At 31.5% G+C, this 18,913-nt stretch overlaps 2 protein-coding genes across 2 annotated transcripts; both read right to left on the bottom strand.

Annotated features, from left to right (window-relative positions):
• Positions 1-2,810: 2,810 nt before the first annotated feature.
• On the bottom strand, positions 2,811-10,838 carry LOC145322324 (haloacid dehalogenase-like hydrolase domain-containing protein 2). Its single transcript, XM_080164280.1, has 11 exons — positions 10,764-10,838; positions 9,978-10,035; positions 9,033-9,120; positions 7,429-7,504; positions 7,106-7,157; positions 4,753-4,811; positions 4,337-4,458; positions 3,956-4,027; positions 3,696-3,775; positions 3,266-3,324; positions 2,811-2,950 (listed from the first exon to the last, which is right to left on the bottom strand). The coding sequence occupies exons 1-11, from the start codon at positions 10,811-10,813 to the stop codon at positions 2,881-2,883; spliced, it is 786 nt and encodes a 261-aa protein (XP_080020406.1). The 5' UTR covers positions 10,814-10,838; the 3' UTR covers positions 2,811-2,880.
• Positions 10,834-16,916, bottom strand: Acph-1 (Acid phosphatase 1). The gene is made up of 5 exons (XM_080164279.1): positions 16,553-16,916; positions 16,320-16,441; positions 15,554-15,779; positions 14,284-14,902; positions 10,834-12,595 (listed from the first exon to the last, which is right to left on the bottom strand). Exons 1-5 carry the CDS (start codon positions 16,623-16,625, stop codon positions 12,379-12,381), a joined length of 1,257 nt encoding a protein of 418 aa, XP_080020405.1. The 5' UTR covers positions 16,626-16,916; the 3' UTR covers positions 10,834-12,378.
• Between the last annotated feature and the right edge of the window lie 1,997 nt (positions 16,917-18,913).

Below are 18,913 nucleotides of genomic sequence, written 5' to 3'. Positions count from 1 at the left end.
CTCTAGTTTAGAAAAGCTGAATGTCTTATATTGATAAATTAATTATTTTTTGTTGTAATGTATGAAGTATAAAATGTATGGGCCAGAAATATTTAAGGTGTTAAACTTTTAGTGTGGGTTCATTTCAGCTGTTTGAACATTATAGAATTAGCTTTAGAAAATATTTAGAAATAACTACTTTCACAAATGCCATCACCCAGTTATCAACAACCACCTACAAGCCGTTAACGTTTTGTACTTACAATCTGAAAGTCTCAATCTATTCCCTAATATATTAAAGTCAAAGAATAGAGGAGGAAAGGTGTTCTATAACTGAATGTCCACGGAGTAGGGACCCTGTGTCGAATATCAGCAAAAAAAATGCTGAAATATTAAAGCAGCCAAGTTAAAGTAATACACGTGGTCTTTAGATAGGGTACCCCAACTAAATATAATTTCAACATAATAAAGATTTGTTTCAAATCTAAAATCAAAAGTCAAATATTAAGTCTATGCTGTATTTGCTGACCTATTTCCACTTCGGCAACTTAAATAATCACGTTATGGGCAAGTTACCCCTCAAAGTAAATATAAGGAATGGTGGGGGGGGGGGGGGGTGTCATGGGGCGGGTCGAGTCAGAACAAGTAGCCCTAAAAAATCTTGTCAGGGCGTTTTGCTCAAAGAAATGTTAACTTTAGAATGGTCACTTTTTATTTAGCTCTCGATTGTTTCAATTTAAAAGTCTTCAATAATTCTAAATATTCCTTTTATATGCAATTTTTCTGTGTGGACAGTTTATATTTAGGGGAGACATTTACTTGTTTTCAGGACCTTGAATATGAATAATCAAACCAAAAGTGGACAATTAAATTAGACGATGCTTTCCCTCCACTTTTTTCATTCTTATTATATTGTCAACAACTTAATATTAACACAGCTTGGACTAAGATTTACCCAGGATTCTTTGGGGTTTAGATGATGGCATAAAATTGCTTTCATCCCCAATGAGGATAAAGAAAATAACACAATCTGATTATTAAAATTTTTGCATGTTTGAAAAATTTTGACACAGAAAGTTACGAACCAACTAATCATAATTCAATAAAAGCACCAAAAGTTTTTAAGCCAACCAAGAATATAACGTGGTCATAAAACTTTAAGTACCAGTGTAATTTACAGTCCAATATCTCATCCCATTCTACCAAAACCACTTGAAATTACTCTATGTAAAAAATCAGTTTGTTTCTTGATGAGTTATAGCTCAGGAAATTTACTAGACCCATTCATTATAAAGTCAAGTACAAACCGGGGATTGAACAATCAACGATAAAAAAATCTTCCTTCCATTTCTACAGAAGAATAACTATAGAATAATTTGACCGTTATCCACTATTTTAATCAACAAAAGCATAAGAATGTTCACAATTGTCCCAATATTTTCTTGAAATTGTTTTGTATAAAAAAAATTCCTGCTCCATAGTTAACTACTGGAATGTAACACAAATCAATATTGATCAATCTTTTACACTCTACAATATTTACTTCAGCTACTGTGCAGCTAATTTTCAAATATTTGACTAAAAAAGAAACCAGTGGCGTCCACAGATATATCACCTGTCTTTATTAGAGTGGGAGGACACTAAAATTTAATTTGTACTGGTACCCATATGAACAGGCTCTCTCATTTGTTTTAGTGTTTTTATCGAACTTTGATTGATTGGTTCAAACTGGCCCCATCTAATCGTTTCAATCAATAATTCTAAACTTCAGATCGTTTTTTTTGTTTATCGGTAATGGGTTTAATATCACTATCGCATAATTACAGGTAAATCCTTATACTAAAGTAACAGGATGTCTATTTGTGTGCTTTTCTGTGTGTTATTATGTTTGTACCGAAGGATCTCGCTAACCGCTGAACCGATCAGGTTCTTCTTAACAGGGTAACTTCTCATAGGTCCCGGGAAGGTTTATAACCATTTTTGGGGAGGGTACCACCACCCTCCCTAGAGAAATCACAAAAAAAATTATTTTTAACGTATAGAGACTTGAACGCAAAATAGATAGGTAACGTATTATGTAAAAAAAAAAAAACATTTAAAGTGACACTAGAGGCCTCTAGGGGCGTAGCCGCTAGTACATACATACAGAGTGAGGGAAGGTAAGCTTTATAGGAACATATCTTCATATTACAAATGAGAAACCAAAGCATAATTAAACTTCTAAAAAACTTTGAATTGGTGGAAGAAGTGAATACTATATCAGGGAGTAAGGGAGGGGACAATGGATCGAATATTCAATTTTTAGAAGTCTCAGACTTTTAGTACTAGCTTAAAGGGAATGTGCACGAATACAGCATCAATGCCCCGCTAACTAGCTGAGCTAGTTTTGAATATGCAGACAGAAAAATTTGTTATTAATGGCTGGTTTCAACAAATATTTTTTCCCAAGAAAATGTCATTTCATGTGTAGAAACTCTACTGTGATATTTATGTATTAAACAATCTTAGAACCGCTTGAATTTCGGGTTGTCAGTTATAAATATATGAGAAGGGTTGAGGTAGTTCTAAACAAGATTTTTCTAGTGATTAATTACAGAATGTTTACTACATTGTGATGTGTTGATAATTTAATTTTCAAGTAAATGATTTTTTTCTTAGAACTAATTTTGTTCTAAATTAGGTTACCATGATCCCTTTACAATTTTGGTAAAATTTTCTTGATAAATCTGGTTTTCATTGCTTTTCAGCGAACCCTCTTAAATTGAATTAATTGTCCATTGTCCCCTCCCTTACTCACTGATACTATATGCATTGTTGAAAAAAAGTCATAATAAATCTTTTACTTTTATTTACTTAACATATGTTTACCTATTAATATATTTTTTTAAAATTTGACATAATTTATGGTTTTCCAATAACAAATTTCGCAACATCCTCTAGGCTTTCAAATATATGATCAGGCTCTCCATATCTAAGAAATAATTAAATTATTTGTTTACAATAAAATACATATCTATCAAAAAAGTTTTTGTCATTTTTATTAGCAACAGAAATTTTATATACTTTGCTGAAAAAGTATAGTTTTAATTTTTTACCCAGAGAGATAGGAGGGGAGGGGACAATGCCACTCCAAATAGCATAAAACCTGCCCTGTAACATTGTAAACCCTTAAGAAAATTGTAGAACGAACAGTCTTGCCATTTACGAGGTCTTAACGGACATACACACACACTGACATCCTGTTACTTTAGTTTGAAATATAGTAGCTATATGGAAAAATTCGTACTTGTTTTCATCCCCAGGTAAATATTTTCCTGTTTTCACCAGAGCTCCTTTCAAACCAGCCTGAAATAATCAATAATCAAAAGTAATAAGATGTATGTCGGTATGTCTGTGTGTTTGTACAAATTTCTCGCTAACCGATAGACTGATATGGATCTCCTTTACAAAGAAGCTTTCTATAGATCCTAGGAAGGCTTTCATTTATTTTTTCCTGCAAAGAAAAGTCACTCTCTCTTAAAAAATAAACACGCCCTCCCTCCCTCTTCCTTAATTGTTTTTCCTTTTATAATGGCAAAAATAATTTATAAGGGATAACTAGCGCTACTCTATTTATGCGAAGTCCCTATAAAGGCTACAGACAAAGCCACAAGTTAATAAAAGATAAAAAAATTCATAAAATCATTAATCATTCCACACAAATATTAAATATGAACCTGTTGAGCTCCAAGAACATCGTCTCTGACGTCATCTCCAACCATAAGAGCCTCGTGGGGCAACAATGCTGGATTTAATTCTAGAAAATTCTAATTCTAATTGTTTTTGCATTACTTTGGTTCATTAGGTCACTTTTATTGGGTAAATGGAAATAAACCTAAAATTCTTTGCATTTATGATTTTTATTTATCTGATGATTTCCTCACAAAAGAGCTTAAAAATATGTATCATGCATTTTGTCATTTAAACTAAATATTACCTTTTAATGCAAGGTGAAAAAATTGTTCAGATGGTTTACCAACTACATGAGCTTTCTGGTCCGTCGCGAATTCTAAACAAAAAAATCATAATTTTTTTTAAAAAATTTCAATAGTGGGTAAAACCAGGGAGGAGGGAGACATTTGACTATGAATCATCTATACGGTTAGCAAAAGTTTTAAAAACACGTTATCTTAATCCTTGCCTTTAGATCCTTTTGGTAATTTTATCCAATCTTGATTGTTTGGTTCATTCTAGCAGTATCTAAATTTTTCAACCAATAACTTAATATACAGGAATATCTTTCAGTTTATCATCCAAAGAATGTACATCACTATATCATTGTTTGTCCTATCCCTTAAATCTCTGGGTAAAAGTTTACCTAAAGTAGAGACAAAAGCACCAGTACCGATACTAAGTCCCTGATCTGTTTTCATATATCTAGATTTATTTATGGCCACTAGAGTCCCCCCTTGCTTCACCAGATTAAAAGCTTCATTCAGCCTGAATAATATACATATATCTTAATGCAGACAACTACCATCTGGGAAAAATAATACTTTAAATAATTTAATACTTTAGTGCAGTGTGCTACTCTCGTTACTTAGAGTAGTAAGTTCTTTTGTCTGTAGCTTAAGATTGCGATAACTGCTGAACCTATTGAGTTCTCCTTTTTAAGTAGGCCTCTTAGAGGTCCCAGGTTGGTTTTAGGCTATTTAAATTTTATTTATAAAATAAGATCCCGTGATCGATGGTTTAAGGCTATTTAGTGTATTTGCACAAAGGTTATTAATTTACCTGTGATAATGGAAATTTGAAGGAGACAGACCAACAACCACACTGTTCGGGTTTTCTGTCTACAGAAGAAACAAGATTTGTAATAACCATGCATTGAAAGATATTTTTATAAATGAAAGGTTGCATGATTTTTAAAGATAATCACTTAGTTTTTAAAACAAGGATGACAACATCCATAAGTAGCGAAGCACAAAAAATCGTAGATGGGAATACGTACAGGTAGATTTAAAAGGTTTTTACTAAAATCAAGAATAGATTTATTGGATAAAATAAATATGAAACCTTGTTTTATTTTGTATGATGACGATGGTCAAAGTAAATTATATTAAAGATGCTCATAACAATGGGAAAAATTATTTTGATACTGATATCCCATTAAAGTTTGAAAATTGGATCAAAATAAACAAAGATCTTGGGAAATATGTAAAGCCAAAAACCTGATAAATGCAGTCTGGCCGCCATGGTTGTTTTCTTAAAACGACAAAAAATTTAATTTTTAAATCCTTAAAAACTTTAAAAATTTGGAAAATCGGACCATATACACTGAAGATATGGAAAAAAGTGTTAAATATATTTATAAATAGCCTAAAACCTGCCAAAAAGGCAGTCTGGCCGTCATGGTTATTTCCTTTCAAGATGGGAAATTTAATTTTGATATCTACAACTGAAAAAATTTTGAAAATCGGACTATAAACACTAAAGATATGGAGAAAAATGTTAAAAATATAAAAAAAACAGCCTAAAACCTGCTGAAAAGGCAGTCTGGCCGTCATGGTTGTCTTCTTTAAAAGACGGGAAATTTAATTTTGATATCTATAACTGAAAAAATTTTGAAAATCGGACCATACACTGAAGATATGGAGAAAAATGTGAAAAATATAAAAATAGCCTAAAACCTGCTAAAAGGCAGTCTGGCCTTCATGATTGTTCCTTTAAACGACAGGAAATTTAATTTTGATATCTGTAACTGAAAAAATTTTGAAAATCGGACCATAAACACTGAAGATATGGAGAAAAATGTGAAAAATATAAAAATAGCCTAAAACCTGCTAAAAATCGGTCCGACCGCAAATGATGTTTTATGGTCAATTGTGCTCCTTAATAATGGGAATGTTGTCAAAAAATTTCAGCATTCTATCTTTTATAGGAGCTGAATAAATCCCGTTTCCCCCATAGCGTTACGGACTGACGGACTGACTGACGGACTGACTGACGGACTGACTGACGGACTGACTGACGGACGGACGGACGGACGGACGGACGGACAAAGTGAATTATAGAGTAGCTTCGCTACTAATAAAAATATTGTAATTTGGACATTGAAGATATGAGGAAAATTATATTTGTATTACAAATGTCAATGATTGGTAAATAATAATAAAGGAGATTGCTTTAATTGAGATCTCTATATTATTAATTTAAAGTTTTTTGATACCATCTTTTTAGTAGCGAAGCTACTCTATAATTCACTTTGTCCGTCCGTCAGTCAGTCCGTCAGTCCGTAACGCTATGGGGGAAATGGGATTTACTCAGCTCCTATAAAAGATAGAATGCTGAAATTTTTTGACAACATTCCCATCATTAAGGAGCACAATTGACTATAAAACATCATTGGCGTTCGGACCGATTTTTAGCAGGTTTTAGGCTATTTTTATATTTTTCACATTTTTCTCCATATCTTCAGTGTTTATGGTCCGATTTTCAAAATTTTTTCAGTTACAGATATCAAAATTAAATTTCCCGTCGTTTAAAGGAACAACCATGAAGGCCAGACTGCCTTTTCAGCAGGTTTTAGGCTATTTTTATATTTTTCACATTTTTCTTTTAAACAAAATAACCATGAAGGCCAGACTGCCTTTTTAGCAGGTTTTAGGCTATTTTTATATATTTAACACTTTTTTCCATATCTTTAGTGTATATGGTCCGATTTTCCAAATTTTTTAAGTTAAGGATTTAAAAATTAAATTTTTTGTCGTTTTAATAAAACAACTATGACGGCCAGACTGCCTTTTATCAGGTTTTTGGCTATTTTTATATGTTTTACATATTTCCCCATATCTTTGTATATTTTGATGCAATTTTCAAACTTTTATAGGATATCTGTATCAAAATAATTTTTCCCATTATAATTTACTTTGACCATCGTCATCATGCAAAATAAAACAAGGTTTCATGTTTATTTTATCCAATAAATCTATTCTTGATTTTAGTAAAAACCTTTTAAATCTACGTATTCCAATCGACGATTTTTTGTGCTTCGCTACTTATGGATGTTGTCATCCTTGTTAATGTTTTAGTTGACTAGGAAATTACAGTGTGTATATAAAAGTATCCCCCTTCCCTCCATTTGTACCTGTATACCATGAAATTCTTGGATTGCTTCTTCTTCTAACAATAGAAGTGGCCTAAAATGTAAAAATAATATCAATTTTACATATATTCGTAAATGAACCTCTTTTGGCCGCTAACTTTTCCACTATTTAAAAGATTTGTTGTTAAGGCTAAGTGTATTTTGCTGCATTTTAAATCAAAAAAATAAAGTAAAAATCTCCATATTCTAGAATTCCATACGTTAAAGTTGGGGAATGAGAGTTCTTCTCTAAATAAATTATTGCTCTTCGACACTTATTCTTTAAAAACTACTTGTTTGGTTTGTTAAAAATTGAAATATTTTACCTAAGTTTAGAGGATTCAACATAATTTCTAGCAGCAGTCAATGAAGTAAATAGTTCGTTTTCGTGCACATTTAATCCTAAATACATTAGGGTAAAGCGGGGCGATCTCGGTTTTGAGGTGAAGTCGGTATTTTTTTTGACCACCTTCATTAAATGACATTTTTCTCCATGTTCTAATCGACTGACAGAAAAAAACATTAAATCAAATTTGTTCCTTATTAAATTGCCTACAAAAAAGTATAAAATTAAATTTTTGTGAGATGAATTTTTAGGGTACTTATTGGTTCTTAAAGTCGGACGACAAAAAATTTTTTTTTCGATTTTTTTGCTTCGGTCGGATAAACGGTAAGTTGGACAAAAACTGGTAAGAGCTAGAGCTTAGACGTCTTCAGGGGACTTATTGAGAATCTAATAGGCTATCCATTTCCGTTTAAAATTTTTAAAAAGCTTGTATAGTTTTTTCTTAAATCGACTAAAAGTGAAGCGGGGCGAATTCGGTTTTTTCACTTTTTATACTAACTTTTTCAATTTTATATAAAAAAGAGAAATTTTCGAGAAAAAAAGTCAAATTTCTCGTACTTAGAAAAAATTTATTTTTTTTTTGTAGAAAAAATTGTCCGATCTTCATAATTTTTTTTGTGAATGCTCTTTATTACATTTAGCAACTTTAACCTTTAGGGCATGCTGTAATTAAATCACTATGTCATAGGTTTTTTGAAGCTGGAAAATCGACTACAGATTTTGCCAAACTTTTCTCTTTTTTTCAACTTGATTTTTTTAGGAAATTTTGCTAATAGAACTAATTTTTTTTTGGCCAAATCTATTCAAAATTGCCTGAATTTTAAGGATCAGGTCTTTAAAGTCATAAAAAAATATTTTTTTTAGTATTATTTTTATGTTTTTTTTTATCAAAAATTTTTTGTGCATACTCTTTATTACATTTAGCAACTTTTACCTTTTGGGCATGCTGTAATAAAATCAATACGTCATCGATTTTTTGAAGCTTGAAAATGCCCTACCGACTTCGCCTCAAGGCGGGGCGAAGTCGGTGCCGTTTTAGAGATCAATTTTGACAAACTTCCCAATGTCCTAGGTTTACGTCCCTTTAGGACCTGATCGACTTTTCCGAGATCTTTCTACTGGTCTTGGTCCCATTTAAAAAAAATAATTTTTACGATTTGCAGGTTCAAAAAACCGAAAAAAAGACCGAGTTCGCCCCGCTTTACCCTAGTTTTTTATTATCTTAAGAATATGAATGATGATGGACAAAATTACCATTCTGTAGATTAAAAATATTGGTTGAAAAGTTTGGATATAAGTATATAGTTCGTAACCAACCAAAAAAATTGCTAAAATTGTAATTTGCTGATATGGCATGCACGTGCAAAAGGGGGAATTACAAGGACTAAAAACATTCCATACAAATAGAATTAGATGTATGTAGGTTTATTGTGCACATTAATTGAAAACTGTTGATGATTTTGAATGTTCTATTTTATTTTAACTTTCCAAAAACAGATTACAAAACGTGAAAAAAATCTATTAGATTGGATGATTAAAAGTCGATTCTCAATACTTTCACTGAAAAAAATGCGAAATTCTTACCTGCCTTGCAAAGTCTGTTCTTTAGATATGTTTTACTTTCTTTAGATGAGTTTGTCACATATTTAATGGGAATTCCGTGGCTCTTTAACTGAAATTAAATACAATTTAAATAATATACATATAAAGAATTTACCTAAAGATATACCTAGCATTTATACAAGATTTCATAAATGAATCACATAAACAAGTCGGTTACCCAACCTGGAAAATGAACTAGAAAAAGGCGGTATGTTATACCCAACGACCTCGTATTTTGTCAACAGGGAGGAGACATCGGACTGTAAATTACACTAGTACCCAAAGTTTTTTCTAAGAATTTTATGCTCTTGTGTTTCAAATTTTCATAAGATACCTGGATTACGAGATCATTGAGTAAATCCTCTCCCTTCAATCGAAGGATAGAGAAAATGAAAACAAAAAAAGGATTTACCAAGAATTTAAGGTTCATAAAAACTAGGGTTGGCAATCCGGAATTAGGATCCGGAATCCGCCCAATTTTTGGGCCAATTTTGGAATCCGAATCCGGAATCCTTTTATTATTAGCGGATTCCGGATTCTTAATTGGTATGCTAAAATTAGCGTCTTGAGTTTTTTCTTTCAACTATCGCTTTTTGAAGGCAAAGATTATCATCATTACATATAAAAATTTTCAAAATCTGGTTCGATTCTCGGAAGTGAATTATAGAGAACACCAAGAACATTAATTTTTAGGACATATGTAGCACTTAATTTTTAAAAAATTTTAAAAAAGCCTTTAAAAATACTGCTAGAATCCGGAATCCGTCAAAAATAAGAATCCGGAATCCGCCACTTTTTTTGACGGATTCTTTTAAGAATCCGGAATCCGGCCCAAAAACTCGACGGATTGCCATCACTAATAAAAACACTTCCATTATTTCTTTTTACGAAAGGACTAGAACAGGCAAAAATTCATATGGCACATACCAGGTCTATTCCAGCTTTAGCACCAGGTATCAAACTGTCTCCAACATGAACTGTACCACTGAAAATTATATAAAATAATATAGGTCTTTAGTATTGCAATTACTGTAGGTGCCCTACTTTGTATCCTGGTATAGGTATTTATCTGTCCCCTTTTAAATATGAAATAGTCTTGAGGCCTCTAGAGGCATTGTATGAAAATGAAGAGGGGTGTATTTTTTTATGGGGGGGGGGGGGGGAGGGGGATTTCTCTTGAGAGTGTTGAGTTAATCTCCCCTAAAATAGATATAAAAACATTTCGAGAATAAGTAATTTTATCATATAAAAGTAGAATAATTTATGGCCCTTTCTTTAAGCTAAGTATCAAAACATAATTTCTAGAATGAGTTGCCTTGCAAGCTTATCTAATACACATTTATCAAGATAGGACCTGTCATACTCAATCATATTATTATCAAGTTATTGTCCTATTATATAAAGTAGGTAGTTATGTAATAAAGTTACATTTATTAGTTGGTTGTCCGTTAAGATCTCGCAAATCACTGAACCGATTGAGTTCTCCATTTTATGGAAGCTAAGCTCTACGTGAGATGGTTATATGCTATCCTATTTCCAATGAAAGTCTTGGTATTGTTGTAGGCTATTTTAAGCTATTTTTCTGCCATCAAAAATACATACCAGCTGGTGAATTAAAAGTACCTACTATCCGAACTTTAAAATAAAATAATCCTTGTCATTTCTTGGTTGTATCTCGTCCCTTGTTTCAGAACTCTATTTAGAAAGTTTTACCTTAAGTCGATTAATACTGCTTTTGCCATTTTAATTTCATTTATATACATAAATATTTAGTTTCAACAAATTTCTGAAAAGTTAAATAAGAAAAATCTATTTATTGAAGTGAAATAGTTTTATTGAATACAAAATACATATCTTATCAAATTACACTAAACAATCTTATCATTAATGATTAGCAAAAGTAAAAAAAAATATTTCTTAACATCGTCTATAATTCAAGTTCATATGAAAATAAACAAATATATATCTATACATATAAAACTTTATACAAAAGACATAGTTTGTTATATTAAAATGATTTTTACATGATATAAAAAAGTCGTATTAAAAGAAAATTAAGTTACATGTTTAGATTGGATGGAATGATGGTTAAGTTTCAAAGAAAAAAAATTAAAATACTTTTTAATAAGGCAGATTAAAATTAAATAAAGTTTACAGTTTAAGTTAAATAATTTCATAATTTTGAAAACACATTTAAATAATAAATAATGATAAAATAAATATATACCTATTTACAATAAATATTAGGCCAAAAAATATTTTAAAGGCGAAAGATTAAAGTACAAAAAAAGTCCATAAGAAAAGGAAATGATTTAATAGCATTTTGTTTCTTAACTGTGGACAATTGTCTACAAATACATAAAACAAAGAGTCATGGTTTTAATACTTTTAAAGATGGAAATTAGATCATAAATACTTAAGTTTAAATAGTGCTTAATCAATTTTAAAGAGTTCTCAAAAAAAAAGCAAAAATCATACCTATCACAAAAAGTACCACCTATGGTTCTATGATCTTAAAAATAAGGCTAAATAATAAACATTAACTTCAAAAAGTATAAAAATTACTAAACATCCTCAAAAAGTCTTTTATTGTCAATAACTATATGCATCTTAAAAGGAAGACTTAAAAAGGTTTGTATTGTATTTTTGTATAAATGTGCATTGGACGTTACAGTGTATTTAAAAAATACTTTGCTTTTAGAATCTTTAAGAATTGTTTTCATAGTTTTGTGCTTCGTTTTTATTTCGTGAAAAAGTAAAAAAAGGTAATAATTACACACATTAAAAAAATCATTAAGTTTTTAATTAAGGCCATCAAAAGTTGTAAAATAATATTCATATAAAAGTTTAGCCTAATATAGGTAGGTAATGCCCTTACGATATCACAAGTTTTATGTTACCAAAACCGAAAATATATGTCTGTCAAAATTAGAAATACAAAAAATATGTTTTGATCATAAATAAGTTAGGTAATAGTTCAATTTTAAGTCCAAATATTACATATCATTGAAAATAATACTTAATGATTGTCTTAAATGAAATTTTATGATAATTTAAATTACAAATATCAAAAGCTTTATCTTTGATTATAAGACAGGGCTTTATTAACTGTTCAAAAACCTTTCTTGCTCACAACTTTTCAATTAGATACCTAGTCAAACTAAACAGTTGTAAAAGTCCCATAATTGTTTACAATTTACGAACAAAAAAGATGACACAGAATGAAAGGTGTCATAAATCTATCTCTAAAATGATTTTAACAATGATGTATTATGAAACATAAGAACTGATGATATGTGAAAAAGGTTATGTTGTATCATTTTAAGAATCAAGGATTATTATCAAGGCTAAGCCTCTGATATCTAACATCATTATTTTTCTTCTGGCACAGAAGGACACACAGGGAGACAAGGACTACGAAGGCCATGATACTGCTGGCCATGGCTGCTATGAAGGTGACCCTGTCCTCCAGCACGTTGTGGGTGGAGAAGCCACACTCGGCACGCCAGTCCACAGGCAACATAGGACCGATTATCTCCTTGAATCTGAAATTTAAATAAAACATTATCAACTACTTAGGTAATTAATTTGAAATAGATATATGAAGAATATTTTGATAAGATACAACCTTGTAATAAAGTAAAAGAATGTTTGTCTGTCTGTACCGAATTATTTCGCTAACCGCTGAACCAATATGGTGCCCCTTTACAGGGTAGCTTCTCATAGGTCTTGAAAGGTTTATAACTATTTTGAGGGAGGGTCTCACCCTCCCAAGAGAAAAACATAAACCCCCCTAAAAATTTACTTTTCCTATTTAAATCTAAGATAAAAAAATGGGTTATTGAATTCGAATCCCCCCTCCTCAAGTGCCCCTAGAGGCTCTAAGGGCGTAGCCGCTATTAGATATATACTACTTGTCTATTTTACCAATGAATTGTTAGAGATAGGACATGACAATGGTCGAAAAATTGATGTACAAACCCAAATGAAAACAAAATTACCCTCTTTGCAAATTAATATTATTGGTAGAAAAGTTAATACTATTAGCAAGTACTTAATAATCACAATTATAGTTAAAACTTTTCATATAAAGGGTGAGCAAAAAAAATGCGTAGATTTTTAAAATTCAAATTGCGCGGCTTGTGTAAATAGTAGAAAAATGTTACGCATATCGTTAGAACCGCTAAGAAGTCTATTTTTTGGAAATATAAAAATGATTCCTCTGCTACGTATAGTCAGGGAACTATGTGTTAAAATGTCCCAACTGGCTTAAAACTTTACTTACGAGTAAATCATAAAAGATTGAATTAAAGGTTATGCAAATAAAAATACGTACATTTTTAAAATTCTAATTGCTCGGCTTGTGTTAATGGTAGAAAAATGTTTTGCATACCTATGGAATTGCTATAAACTCTATTTTTGGGAAATATAAGAATTATTCACGTGCTACGTATAATTTATGAGCTATGTGTTAGAATGTCCAAACTGACTTAAAACTCAAAAAAAAATATTTTCACGTTTCTCACATTTATCAATACAGCTCCTAAACTAGAAATAGCACAAAAATCGTACTTATATTTCCAAAAAATAGAATTTATGACGGTTCTAACGATATACATAGCATTTTTCTACTATTCACACAAGCCGAGCAGTTTGAATTTTAAAAATGTCCGTATTTTTGCACACCCTTTTTTTTATCTTTAATGATTTACTCGCAAGTCAAGTTTTAAGCCAGTTGGGACATTCTACTACGTAGTTCCTAAACTATAAGAAGCACAGTAATGGTTCTTATATTTCCATTAAATAAACTTCATAGCAGTTCTAACGGTATGCATAACGTTTTTCTACTATTAACACAAGCCGCGCAATTTGAATTTTAAAAAGGTACATATTTTTTTATATACTTTAATCTTTAATGATTTACTCGCAAGTCAAGTTTTAAGACAGTTGGGACATTTTACCACATTGCTCCTAAACTATACGTAGCACATGAATCGTTTTTATATTTCCAAAAAATAGACTTCATAGCGGTTCTAGCGGTATGCATAACGTTTTTCTACTATTAACACAAGCCGCGCAATTTGAATTTTAAAAATCTACGCATTTTTTTTTGCTCACCCTTTAACTAATGAAACTTAATATTTTTTGCGGTCAACAGTCCCCCCCCCCCCCCTTCATACAAAGATAAATCTGACTGCCTAAAAAAATGGTTAATTATTAATTATTGACAAACCTGTCAATAGGACAAAGATGATGCTCGCATCCAGGCACAACCAACTCATACGGAGGCCGCGTTGTTTCATTTCTGTAGGAAATCTTCATATAGAACACATTATCCTTCTCAATCAGCTCAAACAAGATGGTGGCAGCGTAGTTTGGAGCAATAGGTGGGTCAAACAGGTCTAAGGTGTGGAGAATAGGTGCCACAGTTGTGTCATGAGCACTGTACATAAACATCTTCATGCCAGAAGGATCCATGGTGCCAGAAATTACTTTGTCACAGTCAGATACAACCTTCTTTAGAAAAGGTCCTCCCTTCAGACGTTTAAGCTCTGGTGTATAGGTATCAATTACAAAACTATAATCGCGTAGTTCTTTAAATTTTGGATTGTTGAAAACAGAAACGGCCCAGTTAGGCAGGGTAAAGTTATTGTTATGTTCAATAAACAATGTATCATAAACATAGTCAAGCTCCACAACATTGGTTATATTCTGTCCGACATTTTTGGAGATGTATTCGAACAGACCCCGGTTGTCTTCGTAGATTTTCTTGAATGCCTCGGAGTGTTCTAATTCTTCTTGTAGTTGGTCGAATCTTGGACAATCAGCATGAGAAGAGAGAAGGGCGTCATCTAAAAGCAAATAATGCATTATAAAAAGTAAGAATTCTTTGAAGTTTAGTTTGTCCGTCCATAATACTAATAATGTAATAGTCATGAGAAAATCATTCTTTCCATTTGAAACTTTTATGCTTTTTGTAGAAAAAGTCTGTAATTTAGAATTGTTATCCGAATAACCTAATCATGTCCATTTGAATCAAAATATTTTTATTGGCAATTCCTCGAAAATCAAGAATGGTAGGTATTAAAGCAAAGATCCTATACCTATGGTTTAAATTTCTATTTTATTTTTTATTACATATTAGTAAAAGTAATACTTTGAAAAGTAGAACACCTGCTATACTTATGTGTGGATGAGAAAAAAATAAAGAAGTTTCAGGAAGGATAAGAGAACATTTAATTCATAAAAAAATCTCTTTGAGAGAGCAAGAAAAAGAGCTTTCAAATCCTTATTGCTTTATCCCAACTCTTAGCATTTTTTATTTAATATTTCTTACTAAGTTAAGAAAAAAATTAAGATTAGACTTGACAAAAAAAATTAAAAGCGTTATAGAACATCAAGAATATAAGATTAGTTACAAATACTTTATAAATACTAACTACTAAATAATGGTAAAAGGATTTAATTTAAATAAAACATACTTTGATAGTCATCGTAAATACCTGACTGCGGCACCGTATGGACAGGTATAGGCTGCCAGCCTAGAGCCTGGTTCCATCTCTGGTTGACAGGCGGGTACAGGCCAGCAAGGTTTGACTCAGCACTCATCAGGGTCCTGTCTACGTCAGTGGAGCGAACATAGATCTCGTCCACGTTGTACTGGTCGTTCAGGAAGCCGGAATAACGGCGGCGCAGCCATTGACCCAGCTCATAGTGTCTCTCTTTTCCCTGTAATTAAACAATATATTAGTAAATTCCTAGTTATTCACTCTAAAACAAAAATCAAAATAATCAACCATCATTAAAATGTATTCTTTTCAAGCCGCATTGTGATAAAGAATTGGTAGGTTATCAATTAGGAGAAAGGGTATATCGGTGCTTCCATTATGATAGGAATAAAACACATAAGCTTCCCCCCCCCCTCACCCTTTTTTTCAATTTCAAATAAAAACATGTGTCTAGTTCAGGAGGGGGGGGGGGGGGGAGTTAAGTATTAAATAAGACATTAAAATAAATTTTCTATTAAAATATAAGATATTTACTAATATATCAGACGCGCGCGTGATATGTCTCATACACTGGTGTAAGAAATTTAAATAAAAGTGTTAGTTGCCTGACTAAATTAAAGAATGATATTGTTACAGGTCACCCCCCCCCCCCCCCCCTCCCCTTGAAGTAAAAAACACGTACTCGATAAAATATTACTTTAATTAAGAGCTATGTCTTAGCGCGCCTTCTAAACGTACACAAACAGGCGGACTTTATTACCTTATCTGTGAGCTGTCCAAATCCAATTGGCCAGAACTTTCTATCCTTCCAAGGATCTGTAGGATAAGGATTAATTGGGGTCCTCTCTCCATGGCGGTATACCAAACTCACCAACCGTAATCCTAAAATATCAAATATTTTAGGAAAATAAAATAAGTCCTAATTATATTTTCTAATTAAATTTTACTAATTGAATTTAATATAATAATAAAAAGACAAGTACATAAATATACCTTCAAGATCTGGATCTAGGCCATAAATAAGCTGAGAAAAAGAAACCAACAATAATGTCGACAGAACAATCATTTTCCACGACTATTTTAATACTAATATTGGTTTATAACAATTGAAATACAGTTTATTATTTATCAAAAGTGTACTATATTATATAATTAACTTTTGATAAGATAAACTAAAAGATAAAAGCATTTACAAATCACGGCAAGGTCATTATCAGATATGGGGGAAAGATAAAAGTTGAAATAAAAGAAAAAAATTGAAGTTTGCTTGGATTTTATTTTTCAAACTCCTCCTTACTTTCCCTTTGTTGCCATGGACAAATTCTGTAGAAACAAAAATTCCCTGTTGATTTCGTGCTTTAACATTATCTAACTACTTATAAAATATCATAAAACTGTACTTTAAATAATGATATATAAACCTAATAACACAAAATACAATAAAAAAAATAATTTTAGCCCATTTTAAGTTTTTTTTAGGGAAAACTATGAGGAACAAATTCTTAGAGAAAATATAGTCTCTATTTTTGTCTGCTAGAGAGTGAAATCAGCTGTTTAGGTTTGTTGTCATCATAAATAAATTATATCAATTATTAGATTGCAAACATAGATAAAAAAACTTAGATCTAGATTAAATGGGTCAAACACCATCCCGCAGGGATTTGACATACCCAATATCTTATCTAGCTAAAAAATCTCTTACAGTTTAGGCAAATTTTTATACTAAAGTTAGATACTTTAACAGTTTTTTTTTTATATAATTTTGCAGCCTATATAATTATAATAAATAATAATACATGTGGCAAGTCTTAGAACGCTAATTAAAAATTTTATATTCCAGACATGAAAATTTAATTTCTTAATGACAATGACCTGGCATTAAAAAAACTGGTCCTTTTGAACATGACCTAGCATTGAAAAGCCATTTCTAAATTCATCAAAATCGGTGCCATTTTAGAAGGGAATTATTGAAAGAAAGGGAGAGTGATACATTCGATCCTGAGGGTTTGTTTGGTTGTACTGTAAATATATGCCTACCCTGTATAATGTTTTTGGCGAGGCTACTCTATAACTTATAGCATATTAAGTATTAAGAGAGAAAAAAGAGTTTTTTTGATTGTATGTATTGTGTCAATGCAGACTTTTTGCTTTGTTTTTTTCCTTTCGTAATTATGGAAATAATTGGCCTTGTTTGTTTAACAATGATTAAAAGTAGACAAATTAGCAGTGTGCATAAAGAAATGTATCAAAAGTATAGTTTGTCAGCGTTTTTTGTTGTTAATTTATTCAATACCAGCGGCTTCGCCCCTAGCCTCTAGGGGCTTTGCCCCAAGAGTTTAAACAAACCAATTTTTTTTGTATTTTAGATTTAAAAGAAAAATTTTAAAAAAAATTGGGGGGGGGAGGAATTTTTAAAAAAAAAATTTTGGGGGGGTTAGTCGACCACACTATTTTAATTTTATTTTTAAAAAGAAAAAGAAAATTTTTTTTGGGGGGGGAGGGGTAATTTTCATTTTTGGGGGGTTGGGGGTGGGTGTCCCACCCCCCAAGAAATATAAATATAAACCTTCCCGGGACCTATGAGAGGCTACCCTATAAAGGAGAACCCGATCGGTTCAGCGGTTAGCGAGATCCTTCGCTACAAACAGACAGACAAACAGACAGACAGATAAACAAACAAACAAACAGACATCGTTCTACTTTGTATTATAGATTTCTCGCAAATAATCTGCTTTTATGACCTCATCAGCGGCCTTGTTATTTTTCACACTTTGAATCAATAGATTTGACGCTTGGTAATAGTCAATGGCAAGTGCTTCAGAGGGTGGAATCTCATAGATAGCTTTCATTCTATTTTGATTAGTAGCTTTTTCTGCTTGCATAGCAAAGTTTTTAAGTGTTCTTTTTTGTCATTTCTAACACTTCTTTGGATTTCCCTGCTGAGCATTTTATATAGGTCTTAATAATCTGAAGTGTCTTTTTATTAGGCTATATAGTTAATTTTACCTGACCTGGTATTTTATAATAATATGCTTTATCAAAAAATCTACTTCCAAGAATCCAATTTGTATTTCGTTACTACATATGACGCAATTACGTAATTACTAGTATGTGATGGGTACGCAGAGAAAATGCAGGATTTCACGGTCATACACTATAAGATAGGTGTGAAGATTTAATTTTACAGTCACATTGTAGCGGACAGGCTAACTTGAAGAGTAGCTATGTGCCCTATAATAATAATTTCCTTTTATATTCTGTTTAAATAAATCATTAGACATTACTATTAAATGTAATTCTATTTTTGTATTTGCAATTCCTTCGTCAAAATATAAAAAGGGAAGGAATTAATTG

Source organism: Acartia tonsa, chromosome 6 (assembly GCF_053477335.1).
Source record: "Acartia tonsa isolate MP-2025a chromosome 6, ASM5347733v1, whole genome shotgun sequence".
Classification (NCBI taxonomy): domain Eukaryota; kingdom Metazoa; phylum Arthropoda; class Copepoda; order Calanoida; family Acartiidae; genus Acartia; species Acartia tonsa.
The sequence above is the reverse complement of the archived record's forward strand: the minus strand, read 5'-3'. Positions and strand labels throughout refer to the sequence as shown.

What these genes read in the sequence shown, in the direction of transcription:
- LOC145322324 (XM_080164280.1), bottom strand. Translation starts at nt 10,813, where the DNA reads ATGTATATAAATGAAATTAAAATGGCAAAAGCAGTATTAATCGACTTA. An exon ending in GAACAGACTTTGCAAGGCAG is followed by an intron (nt 7,505 to 9,032) that starts GTAAGAATTTCG and finishes TAATGTATTTAG; the next exon opens with GATTAAATGTGCACGAAAAC. An exon ending in AAGAATTTCATGGTATACAG is followed by an intron (nt 4,812 to 7,105) that starts GTACAAATGGAG and finishes TTTCTTCTGTAG; the next exon opens with ACAGAAAACCCGAACAGTGT.
- Acph-1 (XM_080164279.1), bottom strand. Translation starts at nt 16,625, where the DNA reads ATGATTGTTCTGTCGACATTATTGTTGGTTTCTTTTTCTCAGCTTATT. An exon ending in TTGGACAGCTCACAGATAAG is followed by an intron (nt 15,780 to 16,319) that starts GTAATAAAGTCC and finishes GTTTAATTACAG; the next exon opens with GGAAAAGAGAGACACTATGA. An exon ending in CCATACGGTGCCGCAGTCAG is followed by an intron (nt 14,903 to 15,553) that starts GTATTTACGATG and finishes ATTTGCTTTTAG; the next exon opens with ATGACGCCCTTCTCTCTTCT.